Source organism: Arachis hypogaea, chromosome 19 (assembly GCF_003086295.3).
Source record: "Arachis hypogaea cultivar Tifrunner chromosome 19, arahy.Tifrunner.gnm2.J5K5, whole genome shotgun sequence".
Taxonomy (NCBI): domain Eukaryota; kingdom Viridiplantae; phylum Streptophyta; class Magnoliopsida; order Fabales; family Fabaceae; genus Arachis; species Arachis hypogaea.
In genome coordinates, this window is record NC_092054.1 from 157,848,143 (window position 1) to 157,867,865 (window position 19,723).

A 19,723-nucleotide genomic window follows, 5' to 3' on the forward strand; every position below is an offset into this window, starting at 1 on the left:
ACAAATAATAAACAATAATACGTCACCCAACTTACGTACTCAACCCTCCAATGACAAACGACAAACGACAGTTTTGGAATCCAATTGAAGTGGAATAATAACGCACCGACGGAAATCATTTACAAACTCCACATATTCTTTTTCTTTTATGCTTCTATGAATATGAATACAACTTATAAATTTTAATTTTTCATTATTTTGGGTAACAAATTAAATACTATACTGTTTTTTACGCGTTTATTCCCATAAAAATAGACATGTGAAAAGTGTGACTTATTAATTTATTATAGATTCTTTGTAGAATGCATTCTAGGATCCACTAATTTCCACGATGCTCCATTAACGATAAAAAGTAGAAGAGAGCATCAGTACCCAGTAGTACTATAGAATAACATCGATTACTCGAGCTTGTAAATTAAGCGGATAAGAACAAGCACTCTGATGTTAATTAATATATTTAATAATTTTTTTTTTATTATGAGTACGTACAATAATAATCAAGGAACAACTATACTAAAGTGTACGTGCCTTCCATTCTATGCATCTATCTTGTTGAAGATAGATAAGGGCAAATGAAAACTCTTCTGGTTCTGGATAGGATCGGAAATTTAATAACACCATGTATTGTAAGCGATGACTCACTAGTAATAATAAGACAACTTTATATCAGAACTTATTAAAAGTTGGAGTTTTATTGTTTTTATATTATTTTTGTTGTCTAGTCTTCGGGTTTGCTACTTGCTAGTGCCAACTCAAATCCAACAAATTATGAAAACCAAGATTAATATCTTTTCTAACTCATCGTTTTTAAGAGTCCGTTATACATTTAAACAATTTTATATTTAAATTTATTCAAGTTATTTAGTTTATCCTACAAAATTTTATTGTCTTTTTTTTTTTCTTTATCTTTCTCCTCTTTTTTTTCATTTTTTTTATTATCGTCATTGTTATCACTATCATACCATCACCTCCTCCTCCTCCTCCTCCTCCTCTTTTTTTTTATTTGAATTTTTTTTATCTCCTTCTTCCTTTTCTTCTTCATCCTCCATCATCATTATTGTTATCACCAATAACACCAACATTTTGCTAACATTTTTATTGATTCTGATTCTCTGTGGTAATCGAATGAATCGAAAATATTATCAAAACAAAATCATTGTATACCAAATGAACAAAAAATGGTCTATTATATAAATTCAAATTCAGAAATACCTGCGTATCGAATGAACTGAAAATTAGCTCAAAACAAAATCATTGTATAATACCAAATGAACAAAAAATTGTCCATTATATAAATTCGAATTCGATAATAACGATAACGACGATACGTATTAGAAGATAGAAGACAATGATAATAACGATGATGATGACGATGATGATGATGATGATGGAGGAGGAGACGAAATTCTAATAGGAAGAAGAGGTGCTGTTGGTGATGATGGTAACAAAATTAAAAAATAATAAAAAAGGAGGAGAAGAAGAAGACGTAGCATCCGAAATTGAAGCGCAAAGGAACGAGAAAACAGGAAAAAGAAACACGTAACTCAAATCACTTGAATGAAGTTGGATGTAAAATTGCTTGAACGTGAAAAATTACTCTTCTAAGAAATATATATAATTTCTAATGTATTTAATATGTGTAATAGGATAAATATGAGAGATGTTTTGTGCATAATTTAAAAAAAAATGTTATTTGTACACTAAAATTAGCTATCAATATATTTATATATAAATATATGTGTGATTTAATTTATTTTTAATGTGTATTTATATTCTAATATGTATTTTATACTAGTGGCTGATTTTAATATATGTGCACGTAACATAGTTTTTTTTTAAAATTATCTTTCATCATACATAATTTATAAAAAAGTATACTTTGCAATATCTGAAATTTGAATTTATGATTTTCTAATTTGAATATGAGATAATTAACATCTTAAATAACATTATGTTAATGCTTATTTATGTAAAATATTATTTATATAAGGAAAGAATGATATTAAAGTATTTTAAAGAGTGTATGTACTAGACTACTAGTTGATGAGATATTATCATCTTCTGAGAAATATTTAAAGTGTCTTAGATATCACTATAAATAATTTTGTTATTTAAATATGTAAGTTTGCAATTTTTTCTCAATGGATATAGTTTCTTTTTTTTACTAAACATGTTATTTCTCTAGTATTTTTTTTTAATTTAAGGAAATTAAATTTTCTTATTTGAAAAAAATTGTATTAGTTGGCCAATATTTTTTAATCCATTCATTCTAAATAATTATATCTATTACATTTTAAGTTACTCTCTAGAACTTTCTCAAATTAATTATGAGTTTGTATCATGTGAACTTGAGAGTAGTGATTTAGAAACTTAGCCGTGTGAAAGTTCCTTGTGAAACTTTAATTTGAACAATTGAAACGAGGGGATGCTCCCATAAAGACGCAGAAAATATTTTTTTTTTAAAGATATTTTTTAATAATTAAGATTTAACACATATAATCAATTAAATTATGTTATTTTTTTTAAAATTAGGTCAGACAAATTAATTTGACCGAAAAATAGTAAATTAAATTTTGAATCCGTCTAAATTAATATTATTTTTTATAAAAAATAACTACAATACCCCTATTATATAAAATAACTAAAATATTCTTATTATATATATTAATTTTGAGAATTCTAAATTTTAGTCATTTTCTTCTCTATTGTTATACGATTAGAATTTAAAATTTTCAATATATATATATATATATATATATATATAATAGAAATATTTTAGTTATATTTTATAATAGAGATATTATAGTAATTTTTTTTATTAACTGATTTGTCTAGTCTAATTTTAATAAAAATAATATAATTTAATTGATTATATGTGTTAAATTTTAATTTTTAAAAAATATCTTTATAAAAAGACGTTTTTAATATCTTTATCTAAGTCGCTTCGCTTCCTTCCAATGAAACAAGCTGATTTGCAATTTAGTGATTTTTGTCTTTTGTTCCATCTCTTTTTATCACCATTCGAGTTCTTAACGTAATTATAAATTAGACTCCTCGAATTTCATATACAATTATACATGGACTTAAAAGATACTAATTCAAATTGCAATCTTATATACTCATTTCACTTGACTTGGTTTAATTATTTCAATCAAGAAACTAAATCCTACAATACAATAAAGAGTCTTAATCAAACTAAGCCTTATACGAAAAGAACACAACAAGATCCATAAAAATAATTGCTATTATAAAAACATGACAAGCCCAATGAAGTAACCGATGAGATATATAATATATCTGACTTGGATTAATTTGTTCCACTTAACATTAATCCAAAATAATATAAAAGAGGACTGAATTATATTAGATCAAACAACTTTAACAGCAAATATTGAGTGTGATTGATGATGAGTGACGACGAAAACAATAATGTGGCTTTCATCATGCACCAAAGAGCGTAACGGGAAATCAAATTAAATTAAAAATTCAATAATGTATTCTGAGCGATATGATAATCGGGTTTGATTAAGAAAGGGTAGAATGTGTTTTGTCTCAAGCAACAAATACAACTAACCAATGTATCAAACAGTGTTATATGTTACGTAAATGTGCCTATCATTGATTACTCAACCACCTTAATTTAAGATATAAACAAGACATCTCGTTGTTATTGGTCGGTGCATTGTGATCATGGGATGTATACTGATTTATATAATGTAATAATATAGAAATTGCATTATATATGATGTATGATTGTATACCAAGGCATGAAATAATTAGCAATCACTTCATCGCTCTTAAAAGAAAGTGCAAAACCTTCAATGTCCACATCAGATGAATAATATTTTTATTAGAGGATCAAATTGAGATGGGTAAAGAAGATTATTAATAGTTCTTATCATCCAAGTCTCTTGTTACTAAATAGCTCCTAAATTAATTTTATTTTTGTAATTTGGGGTCCAATTTTTCTTTTTTTTTTTTTTGGGTTGGATAAGAATATATCTTTTTTTTTTTGGATTTGATAAGAATATATATTGATCACACCCGTATTCCAAATTTAGGCCCATGCCTTTACCCAACTTTTGCTTAATAAAGCCAAGCCCATTAAACTAATTTGGGTTAGTCAAGTCGAGTGGTCTTGTGTATGTAACAACCTATTGGTCAGCGACAAACCGGTAAATAGAGTTCAGATCCATAATGAATTGAGATAATATTCAATTTGGTCCCTGAATTTACACGCGAGTCTCAATTTAGCCCCTAAAGTTTCAGTTGCCTCTATTTAGTCTCCAAACTTTGTGAACATAACTCATGTTAGTCCTTGAAACAATTTTCAACGTACAAATGTTAACGGAACACTATCGTGACAGCCGGATGCCACAATAAACTTTGTAAAATGATGTTGTTTTGGTTTTGGCACTCAAATAACCTAAAAACAACATCCTAAATGATGTTTATTAAAATTTTACCTAACAAAATAAGTAATACGATGCCGTTTTTGAGCTATTTAAATGTGAAAACCAAAACGAGATCATTTTACAAGTTTTAACGTGACATGTGATAGTCTACAACAACGTCCTATTAACGTTTTTATACTAAAAATGGTCTTAGGGACTAATATGAGGCACGTTTATAGAGGTAATTAAAATTTCAGAGGCTAAATTGAGACTCGCGTGTAAGTTTAGAAACCAAATTGAGTATTATGTCGTAATGAATTAGTCCTTTAGCAAAAAAAAATAAAAAAACAAACCCATTATGATAGATTCATAGTACTAGTAACCATCCTTGTACTTCCGTTAAGTAGTTGACTATATCTGCATATTCGTAGAAAAAAGGACCTTTTTTGAGTACCCTTTTTGAGCGAACAACACACTAAGGAAGGAAAAATAAAAGAGAAGAACAAAGCTAGGTAAGGGAACACATGAAAAAAAAAAATCAAAGAAAAACATAACATGGGATTTCACTTGTTTTCTTTATATATGTTGTGATACTTGTTGTGAAGCTTGGTTAATTAAGCGTGCTTGCCATGGCCATGTATGAACCTTGCAGCTTCCTCTGTGTATACATGAGTTTCATTGTCCAACCTATTAATAGTGTCTATGCTTGTCAACAATAGATATTTGAGAGACGCAAAAGTTACAAACTTATAATTTGATTTCACTTACGAATTGCGAACAACTTTGCTCAATGTTGAGGCTGATGAGAATGTTTTGCCATCCAGATATCTATTTTCCCCCTTAATCCTTTCTCTCATTCTCATGTCTATCTCTTCTGCATTCAACTCTAATGGAAAATCTGAAGCCTGTTATATTCCAAGAGCAAAAGAATGATTAAGATATGATGAGGTCCATTTCCTACTGTGACATAACATATAAAACAATTTCTTAAAATTTATGATAAAGTAATAATCTTTACCATGACCCATCCCCAGATATCAGCATAGGATGGGATATGAGCTGAGTAAGCCACAACATCTGCAAAAGTGGTCAACTGCTTAATTTGGTAACTTTCAAATCAAAATAGCATTACATAAAGAAGGGTAAAAGATTACTTACACTTAAAAACCTGTTTCAATGTGTTGTAGATAGATGAAAAGACCTCAGTGTGGCTGAATATTCCAGCAGGTCCTGCCTGAACAATATAGAAATGTTACTTTAATTTTGTTTCCTCTAATAAATGTTTGATTCATGTTATGGACATTGGTCTTATAGTACCTGTGTCACAAATATGCCACCCTCCTTCAGTCTTGGTTTGACAGTGAACTCATAGAAGGATTTTGTGTAAAGTTTATAACAAGGGCCTCCATCAATGGGGTCTGCTAAGTCCCCAACTATCACATCATACCTCTCTTCTCCAGCTTCTAACTCAGCCCTTTAATTCATCATGACACATTCTGTTAGAATTTATTCATTCCTAGCTAATAGAAAGCACAAGAGTTTATTATTTCATGATCAATAATTCAGGAAGCACAAGAGTTTATTATTTGATTATTATCAGACCTGGCATCATTGATGATGACCTTAAGTCTTGGATCACAGAAAGCTTCCCCATTAGCTACCAAGTATGATTTGCAAAAGTCCACCACCTCCTGATGTGATAAAATCAAGCATCAATGAAAATGGAATTGGTTAATAATCTGGCTCCATCATCATGTATAATAATAATTTGCTAACTTAGTACTTAGGAGGTTTTAATTTAATTTACCTCATCAATGTCACACATTATAACTTGGTCAATGGTGTTATGCCTCAGCAGTTCCCTTGCAGTGGATCCTTCTCCTCCCCCCATAATAAAAACATTTTTTGGGCTGAATGAACAAAAGTTCAATGTAAATCATATGGGATTGGGAATGAATTAGATTCTTAAAGAACATAGAGGAGGGAGTTACTTAGGATGGTGAAGGACTGGTGGATGAACAAGACATTCATGGTAGATAAATTCATCTGTCTCAGCACTCTGAAGCTTCCCATCAATTACCAATGCCTGCAACAACCACATAAATTTAGTTTCCTCTTCATAAAGGCATATATATCTAATTCTTTTATATAATGATCCAAGAAGGCTCACCTTTCCAAAGGGCTTTGTGTCCAACAGTGCAATATCTTGGTATTGGCTAGCTCCTGTATGCAATATACTACACCCACAAAGATAGAAAAAGAAAGTAATCTTATGATAGTGTCTTTGAAACAAATTAATAAGATATTTGATATAGTGCTAAAGTTTGCAATAGAAAAAAGCCCTGTCTTTGTTTTCATTATATGTTGTCTTTTGTCTCCCTATCATGGAGACAGGTGAAAAGAGCTTATGACTTTGTAGGATCACTTCTACTTTTGCTTTTCCTAATATGAGAAGTAGTTGCAATCACCAAATTGTTGGTGATATTCTTGCTTCTTTTTACCCAAAGATAAAAGGTATCAAGGTAAAAGCAAAACTTCATTTGATTCTGAGCAGTTAAGGAAACTAAACTGTAATGTGGTTTCTCTAAACAGCAGATATGATACATTTGGGTTGCCTAATTAAGAATTTGGAAGAAGAGTAGTTAAAAAGATGTACCTATTAAGAGCAAAACACCATCTTAAGTTGTCTTCAATCTCTTCTTCATACCAACAGCTCTTCCTATAACCATTCAGAGAATGGCTCTGTCCATTTGAGAGAGCTACCTCACCCATATCTTCCAAAACTTTGACAAATTAAAGAGAGCTAGAGAGGAGAAGTGGAGTGGAGAGAATGGAGAATGGGAGGAGAATATATAGAAGGTGAAGGGACAATGATGATTGATATCAAAGAAATCTAGCAAAGCCAAGTTGAAAAGAGAAATGATATCCTCCTGTACCAAAGAATCTCTGGGAAGTTTCTGAGGTTGATTTCAGTCACAATGCATGTAGCTATATACTCCTATGTGTTCAATCCATTATAAAGTTCAATCACACGTACAAACTGAATAGTTTATTTTTACCATGTCCATGTGAAAATGTAATATAAAGTAACACTTCTTTTTTGTGTAAATTAGATTACCATAATCTTGCTTTTGTGACAACATTAATACATATTTGAAAGTTGTCCATGTGTACTATATATTATATACTATGATCCGGTGGGTATTCTTCCATCTACTTGTAATCATGGCCTACAACTAAACTATAAAGAGCACGCAAATTTATCCATTGCAGCATCGGTATTTGAATATTAAAAGGTGGATGTGTCATTTTAAATCCATGTAACAGGATATAAAGGTGGAAAACAACACTAGCTAGGATGGTATTCAGTATTCAAATTTAAGCATAGTGAAATAAGTGTTAACATAAAGTATAATATAATATCTTTTAGATGTATAAAGTATAAACCAAAATTTTCCTATATATAGTATGTGATATTTATATCAATAATCATAACCTTAATTACTAGATAGATGACATGGATATTGTTCGATGTATATTTCAGTTCTTGAAATAATTAAATTTTATTCTTCTTCTTTAAGGATGAAGTATAATTCAACTTTCTGAAGAAAATAGGGTAGACTGCAAAATGCATGCATTTTGATGCTCAAGTGAACTCAGAGAATATTTTATCAAAGATTTTTTAAAAATAGAATTTAGAATATAGCTTTTGTGCATTTCTTCAACTCACCTGAGAGGTCGTAAATTCGAATTTCTTTATTTTTGGTAAAAAAAAATGACCAAATTACATATATCAACAAGTTATAGCTCAAATGATATAATCTCTCCTATCTTCACTTAGAGATATTAGGTTCAAGTCTCACTTCTAAATTTGAGAAAAAAAAAAAAAGGACCAAATTATATATACTGTAATTTTAATTTTAGTCAAAATTGTCAAACTATCATTATTATCCAAACAACTTTTAAAGCATTCAAGATGCATGTACAATTCAATTTCAAGTGAAATAAAGGTCCGTTTGGGGAATTTCAAAAATAATTTTTTTGAACTTTTGACTTATGAAAAGTAGTAGTATTAATGTCTGGTGTAATTTTCAAAACCAAATTACAGCTTTTTAAAAAGCTATTTAGAAGTTTATAGAGAAGTTAAAAAAAAAAGAATTCTCTCATAATACTACTACTTTTTATCACATTTCTTTTAAGATATAAATATTTTTAGAATTAAAAATCCAAATACAAAATAACTTATTTATAAGCTACTTTTAATATAGTTATTTATTGTTTAAGTTATTTTTTCAAAAAGAATTTAATTAACTTGTTTATCCAAATTGACCTAAATAAAAAAAATGAATAAAAAAAAAGAACAAAAATAAAGACAATTGGATAAAAAAACGACAAATTGATATAATTAAATTGATATTTATCAACTTGATATCACGATAATTTGTTAAATTTGTTTATTTATATTATTACTTTTAGCAAACTATATATAAATGGTTAAGACATTGTTAACGTATATGTTAAATTTTACATAAAATTAATAAATAAAAATTAATAAGATCTTGTAATACTTTTATATAAATTTTCATAATATATAAAAGAATATTATAAACCTCTAATTTCTATTATTTAATCATACTATTTTTATTATTGTCTAACCTATTTGGTTCAATTCCATTTATTTCTCATTTACAAATTTAAGTGGTGTTATTTTATCCCATTAGCTCTAGTGCCTTAACATATAATATAGGAAAGTTATTAGTTGTATCCGGAAATATCGGTGTTTCAGTTGTTTTAATCATTGATTTTAATTAATATATAATATATATTTTTTATAATTCAGATCAACGATTAAAACAACTGAAACATCGATATTCTCCGTATATCTAAAACTCTTCCTATAATATATCATGGTTTTAATCAGGGACGGACCTAAGGGGGGGCGAGTGGAGGCCTCGGCCCCCCCAACTTTTTTAAAAAAAGATTAACAGTAATAAGTTATTAAGTATGATTTAATTTTTTTAAAAATTTATTTATTATTTATTCTAATATAAATAAAAGTTTAGCCTAACCTAAATATTAATGATTTCTAATATCTAAAAAAGTAAGTAACAATATTAAAAAAATCTGAAAAGATATTATTATTAATATTTGTTAATTAAATAAAATATTTCAAATCCCATAAAGTAGATTTTTTCCCTTCTTGTAAGTATCTTTTTTGATTCATTTGGTATTAATTCTCTCTGTTTTAATTATTACAACTGAGACATCTTTTTTAGCGATGAATATTATAAAGAATAACTCATAAACAAAATGAAAGGTTAATTTCTTGCTAATTGTCTTTTAATTATATTGAAAAGAAAATTGATGAAAAATTTGACACAAATTCAATTATCGATAAATTTTATGATACGAAAAATCGACCACTTCGTTAATAAAAAGTACATACATATTTTTTGTACTTTAAAATATATTCTCTATCAATATATTTTTGTAATACATTTTACATTATATAATTTTTTAATATTATATATGTTATTGGCCCCTCCAGAGTAATATTTCTGGATCCGTCCCTGGTTTTAATGCAACAAGGTGTGGCATTGGAGATGGTTTTATATATGTATAAAGTAAGAAAAGAAAATATAATATATATTAGAAGGAAAAAGGTAAAAGATGATGATGATTGTATGTGGGAATAAGAATTGGCAAAAATCTGGTTATTTATTTGTTGTGAGAGAGAGAGAGATGAAAGCATAGGATAGCATAGCATAGCGTGCAATTTGGGAGATGATAACATAGAGCGAGCGTGCGAGTGGAGACCATCATATATATTCTCTTTGTTGCTTCAAAAGCTATGAAAGAGAAGCATACGCGTGCCAATTGCCATCTCCATAACTAACTAACTCATCATCATGTAGCTACTATATACAACTTAAAAGAACATTTATATTATTTAATAATAACAAGATATTTTTCTTGCCCCCTAAATAGTGGTAAACACTTAATTATTATTAGCTAGTGTCTATGTATTACAAAGTGGGGTTCTATTACGTTGATGTAAGTTTAGCATCAGCATGATGATGGTTTCCACACGAGAGGGGATGCTATTAATTAATACTTATTATTGCTCCTGCTGCTACCCAACCATGAATTCAATCAAATCATCCTTGTTTCGGGTTTTGGAGAAGCTATCATGGACTCAACCTCCTTCTATGCTTGTTTATTATGGCTTCCTAAACACCGTACTCTCTTTCTCAAGTTGAACTCACAAATATCTTTAACATACTAAATTGAAATAAACACTATATTTTTCTTAATAAAAAAAGGGTTTTGGACCTTAGTATGGTTTGGATCTTAACTATATATAAGAGATAGTAAGGCCTCAAAGCTAGTTAAGGATTAATAAATTATTGCATACATAAAATATAATTTAATCCAATATTTATTTAAAGAAAGTAATAAACCAACTACTAGATTAATTTATATTGATTATATGTAATTTCATAGAAGCAAACTCAAATTGACATTATTTGATCATAATTTAAGTTATGGTTGTCATTTCTTTTTTTTTTTTTTTTTATTACCGTTTTGTATTTCCTTTCATTTCTTTGCTGATGCTATAGGAGCTGTTAATTCCAGGATTGTTTGTGGTTAGTTTTCTTTGTTTGTTGGGCTTTAGTTGTTAATAAAAAACTATTTACGGTTTTTTAGCCATGTACTTGTCCTTTTTTTTGAATGATTTTTTTTAATTGAAATGGGGCCAAAGGCCCAAAGAAAAGGAAATTACAAAGGAGAAATTGATGGAGATAAAGCAATCTTTTTACCACCAAGTTGGGTTGTTCTGGTGGTTAGTTCATTAGTCTGTTTAAGTAAGTGTCGGAAGTTCGAATATCGCCTTATGCATGCAGACCAGCAACAAACTAAATTCAATATCGCAGCGAATTAATCCTTAACTTGTCGAATTGGGAGATACCGTAAAAACCAAGAGCGGTTAAAATAATTGAAACACCGGTGGTACAGACCAATGTTGTAGGCCGATTGCATTGGCTCTTGGCCACCACAAAATTTAATGTATTCAATTAGACGCCAAAAAAACAGAGACAACCCAACTGTTGGGGCGGTAACTAGATAGGTTACACTGGAGGCTCCATAAAATTTAGTCTCCGAGCCATCCACTAGGCGCCACCACCGCACAGAATTCTGGTTCCCACGCCGATGCTGTGAAGAAAAAGATGTTTTTAAACATGTAAAATTTAGCCGTTTTTCTAGTGCAACAGACGGATAGATTAAGTGAGTACTGGGTCGATTTGGGGGCAGAGGTTCTTTGTTTTTGGCCTGGGCTGATCTGATGGCCCAGGTCTCTGTCCAAAAAAAAAAAAGACGCCAAAAAAAGAAAAATATTATATGTATTCAATTGTGTGTACTCAATCAAATTGTTTTAAATAAAAACAGAAGATAATTGGTGACAATAATATGTCCACTTGATCCTTGGTGACAATGAAAATATTCAATATATTCTGTCCACGTGAAAGCTGCTTGATTTCGATGTTGATTAATAATTAGATATAGTTCCTGTTAAAATAGGGTTCAATAAATTAATTAAACGTTAAACAAGCATACAATAATAAACAAATAAATAAAAATCTGATATGATCGACAAGAAGACGTGGAGCTATAAAAGAAATTTAATTTAAGCAATATTTTTTGAATGCCAACTGCTCTTTCCAGTTGTCTGATTCTATATGATTACACACACTGTAATTCAATTAGGTAGAAACTAATGTTCAGTTAATTTTATATGAAATTGATAACTTAAAATTATTAGATAATAATTTAGATAAACATATCAAATTATTTAACGATTTTCAACTCTCAATTGGTAAAAATTCAGATGTAGTCAACTTCATATGAAGTTGATAGCTGAAAATCATTAAATAATTTGACTAAATTTTTTATCCAATAACTCTCAATTATCAACTTCACATGAAATTGATTACACCTGAATCTACTCCTGAATTTCTTTCATTCAATTATTATGCATGGGTTGTTTGACAGAACAGAGTGAAGCTCAGCTCAATTATTAAGATATGATGATATGATATATAAGATCTAGAAGCTAAGCTTAAGTAGGAATGGTTAATTTGATGCAAGAAAATGAAGATAGTGATGGTGTTGGTCCTGATCCAAGTTTGTTGGAGGTGTGCAGAAGCACACCCTCTTGACCCTCTGACCCCTTCAGAGCTCAACCTTGTTCGAACCATAATCACTAATTCATACCCAACATCATCATCATCCAACCTAACCTTTCAACACGTGGCATTGGATGAACCCGACAAGCCACAAATCCTTTCATGGCTCTCCTCCAAGTCCAGGGCACCGTCTCTGCCGCCACGCCGCGCCTTCGTCATTGCCCGGTTCCAAAAGCAGTCACTGGAGATGACAGTGGACTTGTCAACGCGCTCCATAATCTCAACAAGAGTCTACAAGGGGCATGGCTTCCCCACGTTGACTTTTGTGGAACAGGGTCTCGTTTCACAGCTACCATTCAGCTATGAACCCTTCAAGGACTCGCTCAACAAGAGGGCTCTCAACATGTCTCAGGTTGTGTGTGCTGCCTTCACTGTTGGTTGGTTTGGAGAGGAAAAGACCAAAAGGACCGTCAAAGTTAAGTGTTATTACACAAATGTGTTGGGAATAAGACACAATTCCCCCTTGAGAAAACACCTTTGACAGAGAAATAAAATAGACACAATCACAACACAAGAATTTAACGTGGAAACTCCAATTACCGGAGAAAAAACCACGGCCGTTGTCAAATGACAACCAGAGAATATCACTATGTGAAAATTGTTACAACACATAGACTTCTTTCTCTCACCGGCACCCCAGTACACCCACACTCTTTCAAAGCAAATATCTAACTACACCTCACAACACTCTCTAATCAAAGAGTACAGAGGAAAAGAAAAATCAGATACAAGCTTAAAGTGTTTCTGACTGGTGCAAAAACAAATGGAGAACTTAGCCTCATATTTATAGCCTAGGCCACCCACTCCATTTGCTATCCTAAGCAATGTGGGACTAATTCAACCAAATCCTAACAATCTCCACCTTGATTGAAATAGTCACACATCTTCAGCTTCCATTGTCAACACCGACAATTCTTTGCTGCCATTGTCTATACCGACAATCATAGTTCAGAGAACTATCATACTCCACCATGAAAGTATACTCACTTGGAATTAGACCACTCCAAGAATTTCGCCTTGGTACAGATCGAAACCTTGCTGAAAATTCATGGTGCAACTTCCAAATTGGCTTTTCCTGGAAGTTCTTCAGCCATCGACCTAACTCCGCCACACACCTTGCATCTCAACGCCAACCAATGCCCGTGTGCAATTGTGGACCTGATTGCCACAACTCATCCTTATCCATGGCAGTGCGGTAATACCATGAGGATACTTCTTGTCTTCTAGAGAACATCATCTTCTCTCATAGAGAGAGCAACCAGAGATCTTCTCCTTCAACGCCTTGTGCAAACCTGATTGTATCAACACATCCTTGACTTGTATTTGCCACAAGCCAAAATTGATTCTTCCATCAAAATTTTCTATTTCAAGCTTCACAGCACTTGAATATCCAGACATTGTTGCAACCGTATACTGGAATAGTATAACTCAACTGTAGACCGTGCACTAGGAAGGGTCCCCAGGAAAGAGAGGTGGGTCACAATGGACACACTTAAATACCAAGTCTTTCCTTAGCCAGAACCTTTTCCAAACTGCACTCTCACAGTGTCACACTGCCTTCCAGCAACAACAACAGCAACCAAAGATCAACCTCAAGCCACAGGACAAAATTCTTTTCTGATGTGGAAGGTCAGACTAGGCTGCAACCACAGAGCATACTAAGAATAAATCCCACCGAACCGAAGCTCTGATACCACTTGTTGGGAATAAGACACAATTCCCCCTTGAGAAAACACCTTTGACAGAGAAATAAAATAGACACAATCACAACACAAGAATTTAACGTGGAAACTCCAATTACCGGAGAAAAAACCACGGCCGTTGTCAAATGACAACCAGAGAATATCACTATGTGAAAATTGTTACAACACATAGACTTCTTTCTCTCACCGGCACCCCAGTACACCCACACTCTTTCAAAGCAAATATCTAACTACACCTCACAACACTCTCTAATCAAAGAGTACAGAGGAAAAGAAAAATCAGATACAAGCTTAAAGTGTTTCTGACTGGTGCAAAAACAAATGGAGAACTTAGCCTCATATTTATAGCCTAGGCCACCCACTCCATTTGCTATCCTAAGCAATGTGGGACTAATTCAACCAAATCCTAACAAAATGGAACCGCCAATCTTTATGCTAGGCCTTTGGAAGGTGTGGCCATGGTGGCTGATCTTGATGACATGAGAATCCTTTCTTTCTCTGACAGGTTTGGGATTCCGGTGCCTAAAGGCGAAGGCACTGAGTACCGATTGTCGAATCTGAAGCCACCCTTTGGTCCTAAGCTTAATGGGGTAAATGTCACGCAACCACATCGACCTGGATTCACCATTGATGGTCACTCTGTAAGGTTCGTTATCATCATTTTTTTTCTATCATATTAGTCAATTATTTTCATATTTGTCGCATTCATTTAATTTCATTAGGAAACAAACATATACTAGTAGATCTACGAGACCATTATTGCCTTTGTTTTATTCTTTTGTTTGTTTGCAAGATTGGTGCCTTGTTGGTTTATTCTCATGCAGACCATTTTAATAAAGACACTAAAAATGTCTTTTTTTAAAAGAAGTTTACATGTGTTATATTATTATTGAATATTTTTTTTATAGAGCAATGCTAGGGGCCAGCAATTTTTGTGATTGGTAGCCATCAAATAGCCATCAATGATAATCTAATGGTGTGAGATTGGTGTGAGATTTCATCCAATGACTCACCTTTCTCCGCTGGCTACATGCTGGCCAAAATTCAACAAAACTGCTGACCCCTAGACTTTTTCTTATAATTATTAGATTCGATTTGATCCGATTGAATTACACAATCTAAATCGAATATCTTAAAATTTTTTGATAAAAAGACAAATATACCCCTAACTTTTTGTTTTGCGGATATTTAAATTCCTAAAAATTTAAAAATACAATTAAATTTCTAAAAAAATAGATTTATTGTTATTGTTATAAAAAAAATCAATTTTATTCTAATTTATTAAGAAATTAAAAAATAACCGATTCATTAATACATCCAATAATAATGCGACACATAAGCGTCTTTTTACGTGTCTTTATGGGAGCATCCCCTATTCTCGTATGCTTCGCTTAAATGTAATGAGTGTGATATGTTTATTTATATATAAAAATCAGTGATTAAATAAATTATTCATTTCGAATACAACTATATTAAGCATACACTAAAATTAACCATGACTATAAAATATATATTAGATATTAAAAATAAATTAAATAATAGAGGAGTGATAGGGGTCAACAATTTTTATGTTTTGTAATCATCAATTGGCCATTAATAGTGTTTTTAATGGTGTGAGATTACATCTAATGGTGGAAGATCACTCACTTTTCTTTTGATGGTTAAGTGCTGGCCACAAAACACAAAAATTACTGACTTCTAGACTTTTCCTAAATAATATATGATGATTAATTTAATATATAAATAATATTTTTATTTTAAATATATAATAACTAATTTAATTATTTTTTAGTGCATACATAATATTTTTGTTGAGAAAGTATATATGAAATTTCTTTTATTAATATTAATTTAAATAATTTAACCATAGTTAAGGCTGATTGGATTTGGTGTGAACAGTTGGGGGAACTGGAAATTCCATTTGGGGTTCGACTTTCAGGTTGGGGCAATAATTTCATTGGCCTCAATCTATGATATTGAAAAGCAGAGGTATCGTGAGGTGCTATACAGAGGATTCATATCAGAGGTGTTTGTGCCATATCAAGACCCCACGGAGGAATGGTACTACACAACTTACTTTGACTGTGGCGAATACGGCTTTGGACAATCTGCATCTTCACTTGAGCCTCTCACAGATTGCCCTCCCAATGCTCACTTCTTAGATGCATTCTATGCCGATGCCAATGGCAATCCAGTTAAGATAACTAATGCTTTCTGCATATTCGAGAAGCATGCCGGTGATATCATGTGGCGTCACACAGAAATCGCAATCCCAAATCAAGTGGTACCATTTTTTTCTCTTTTCCTTTAATCTATAATCTATATATATAATTACTAAATTAGTGGGCACACTTGTATAAAATAATATAGAGTAAATGGTCAAATTCATCTGGAGAAAACACAAATTCTCCAAATCTATTATTAAAATATTTTTTTAATTAAATTTGTTTTTTAAAGATTTTAAATTAGTCACATTAGTTATTCCATTATTTCTATTATTAACAATGTTAAAATTTATTAATATAGCACGTTAAATAACATTATACTGACTATAACACACAATTAGAATCTATGCAGAATACCTGGATCTAGTATCATAATTGAACTTTACCACAGCATATATTTGATAATTCTAATTGATTATTAACATGATAAGCTTATATAATTATATTAAATTAATTTCAAATTGAGAGACACTTTAAAACATTAAAATTTTTCAATTTAGAGTTGATTTGATATAATTTTATAAATTTATAATGTTACTGTGATGTCACGTATGGTGCTATTGCTATATCAGCAAATTTTGATACCACAAGTAACAAAAATGACAGAAAAACTAATGCGATCAACTTAAAATTATTAAAAGACAAATTTAATAAAAAAAATTGGAGATTAATTTAAAAAATGAATGATTTTTTAAATACAAAATTAATTATTTACTCATAAAATATATATTAAAATATAAAATATATAAAGATTAATTTGGCGGCATGCTCATTTATAATAATGTCCATTTGTGATGTGATGGTTTTGCTGTTAGATAACCGAGGTTAGGGCAGATGTAAGCCTAGTGGTGAGAATGGTTTCAACTGTGGGCAACTACGACTATGTCATTGACTGGGAGTTTAAGCCAAGTGGTAGCATCAAATTCGGGGTAAGGATTAAGGTTTAATTAATTCTAGCCAATGCTGATTTAATTACTAATTAATTAGTGACAATAATTAGGTTGGGCTTACTGGAATATTGGGGATGAAGGGAGGGACATACATCAACACGGATCAAATTAAAGGGGAGATAGACATCCACGGCACATTGCTATCAGATAACACAATTGGTGTGTACCATGACCACTTCTTTACATACTACCTTGATCTTGACATTGATGGTCAACGCAACTCATTTGTGAAAACCACCTTGCAGACTCGGAAAGTCAAAGATCCCAAGATCCCTAGAAAAAGTTACTGGACAACTGTGAGTGATACTGCTAAAACGGAAGCTGATGGGAGAGTGAAGCTGGGGTTGGAAGCTGCTGAGCTGGCAGTGGTGAATCCTAACAAGAAAACAAAACGGGGAAACAAGACTGGCTACCGGTTGTTACCGGGGTCAGTTGCACATCCTCTTCTGGTAAGTGATGATTATCCTCAAATACGAGGGGCATTCAGCAATTATAATGTTTGGGTCACACCTTACAACAAATCTGAAAAATGGGCCGCTGGATTATTCGTGGATCGTAGTAGAGGGGATGATTCTTTAGCCGTTAGGAGCAAGAAGAATAGGGAGATAGAGAAAGAAGATATAGTATTGTGGTACACGATGGGGTTTCACCATGTTCCTTCACAGGAAGATTATCCGGTTATGCCAACGCTTAATGTTGAATTTGAACTTAGGCCTACCAATTTCTTTGAGGCCAACCCTGTCCTTAAAGCAATAGTTAATTAGTTCCTTTATCTTTGCATTTCATTGAAATTTGAAACCATTCACCACTCTTGTAATTTCTTCAATTTACACGCTATAATAATGTAATGTTATTAAGTCAATACTTTGATAAGTATAATCATCAAGCAATTAAAAAGCGACCCTATTTTTTATTTTGTTATACCAAAATGTCACTATATGTCATTCATCAAACCAAATATTAATATAAAAAAAATTATTAGAAGGTCTTTAAAATTTATTATTTTTAGTTATTGTCTAATTTTTTAATCTAATAATTTTATAATATATTTTTAACTTATACTTTTAAATATTAATAATTCACCATACTAGTAAAAAATAATAAATTTTATTACTCCCCTAATATTCATCTTACTAAAAAAATACATAATCATCACGTTCTAAACATTATTAATCAAAAGTCCACAATAGCATATTCATCGAAATTTGAAACCATTCACCACTCTTGTAATTTCTTCAATTTACACGGCGACTATAATAATGTAATGTTATTAAGTCAATACTTTATGATTTAAGTATAATCATCGATCAATTTAAAACCGACCCTATTTTTGAATTTGTTATACCAAAATGTCACTATATGTATGTTATTTATCAAACCAAAATATTAATTAAAAGAAAAATACTAAAAAATTTATAAAATTTATTATTTTTAGTCATTATCTAAATTTTTTAATCTAATAATTTAGTAATATATTTTTAATTGACATTTTTAATATTAATAATTAACTACTAATAAAAAATAATAAATTCTATTAATCCTTTAATATTCTTCTTGCTAAATACATAGTAATTTCATTCCAAACATTATTAATCAAAAGTCCACAGTGACGGATCCATAAAATTTTGATAGTGGAGACAAAATTGATATAATATGATAATAATTTTTATAATAAAAATAATATATGTATATAAAAAATTAAATATTAAATTATCTTTTAACCACTATATATCTGTGTATAAATACATGTATTGTTTAACTTATTTTTAATGTGTATTTTATATTTTAATATATATTTTATATAGATAATTATTTTTTATGTACATATAGCATGATTATTGTTATGATTATATTTTGTTATTATAAAATATGATTAGCCTTCAAAATATCTAATATACAAATTAAAATACTAAAATAATAATTTAAATAATAATATATAATTTAAAATTCTATTCTTTTAGATTTTATATTTTTAAAAAATTAAGTAATTTTTCTCTTAACACTACTATCAAACTTTCTCTCTTTCCATATATAATACTAAACAATTATTTAAAAATTCACTTCCCAGCACAATTAGAAGCCGACTCTTATTGATATTCATAGTTAAAAAAGTTCATTCAATTAATATAGTTGCTACACAAAAATTAAAGCTAATTTGAAAAGAATAATATTTTTAAAAAAGAATACTAATTTCGTTTAAATATT

The 19,723-nt window shown here is 30.5% G+C and overlaps 2 protein-coding genes across 2 annotated transcripts; one reads left to right on the forward strand and one right to left on the reverse strand.

Moving 5' to 3' along the window:
• Positions 1-4,734: 4,734 nt before the first annotated feature.
• On the reverse strand, positions 4,735-7,549 carry LOC112780084 (thermospermine synthase ACAULIS5). The gene is made up of 10 exons (XM_025824423.3): positions 7,051-7,549; positions 6,565-6,631; positions 6,386-6,480; positions 6,202-6,304; positions 5,997-6,085; positions 5,712-5,868; positions 5,553-5,628; positions 5,413-5,471; positions 5,163-5,299; positions 4,735-5,081 (listed from the first exon to the last, which is right to left on the reverse strand). The coding sequence occupies exons 1-10, from the start codon at positions 7,164-7,166 to the stop codon at positions 5,009-5,011; spliced, it is 972 nt and encodes a 323-aa protein (XP_025680208.1). The 5' UTR covers positions 7,167-7,549; the 3' UTR covers positions 4,735-5,008.
• A 4,569-nt stretch (positions 7,550-12,118) lies between these two features.
• On the forward strand, positions 12,119-18,376 carry LOC112778214 (amine oxidase [copper-containing] alpha 2, peroxisomal). The gene is made up of 5 exons (XM_072226562.1): positions 12,119-13,072; positions 14,756-14,989; positions 16,243-16,627; positions 17,384-17,497; positions 17,569-18,376. The coding sequence occupies exons 1-5, from the start codon at positions 12,546-12,548 to the stop codon at positions 18,280-18,282; spliced, it is 1,974 nt and encodes a 657-aa protein (XP_072082663.1). The 5' UTR covers positions 12,119-12,545; the 3' UTR covers positions 18,283-18,376.
• The last annotated feature ends 1,347 nt before the right edge of the window (positions 18,377-19,723 follow it).

Excerpts from the sequence above, each read along its gene's own strand:
- LOC112780084 (XM_025824423.3), bottom strand. The coding sequence starts at position 7,166 with ATGGGTGAGGTAGCTCTCTCAAATGGACAGAGCCATTCTCTGAATGGT. Across the intron at positions 6,481-6,564 it reads ACACAAAGCCCTTTGGAAAG|GCATTGGTAATTGATGGGAA; the intron begins GTGAGCCTTCTT and ends TGGTTGTTGCAG. Across the intron at positions 5,472-5,552 it reads ATTGAAACAGGTTTTTAAGT|ATGTTGTGGCTTACTCAGCT; the intron begins GTAAGTAATCTT and ends CCACTTTTGCAG.
- LOC112778214 (XM_072226562.1), top strand. The coding sequence starts at position 12,546 with ATGAAGATAGTGATGGTGTTGGTCCTGATCCAAGTTTGTTGGAGGTGT. Across the intron at positions 14,990-16,242 it reads ATTGATGGTCACTCTGTAAG|TTGGGGGAACTGGAAATTCC; the intron begins GTTCGTTATCAT and ends TGGTGTGAACAG. Across the intron at positions 17,498-17,568 it reads GTGGTAGCATCAAATTCGGG|GTTGGGCTTACTGGAATATT; the intron begins GTAAGGATTAAG and ends GACAATAATTAG.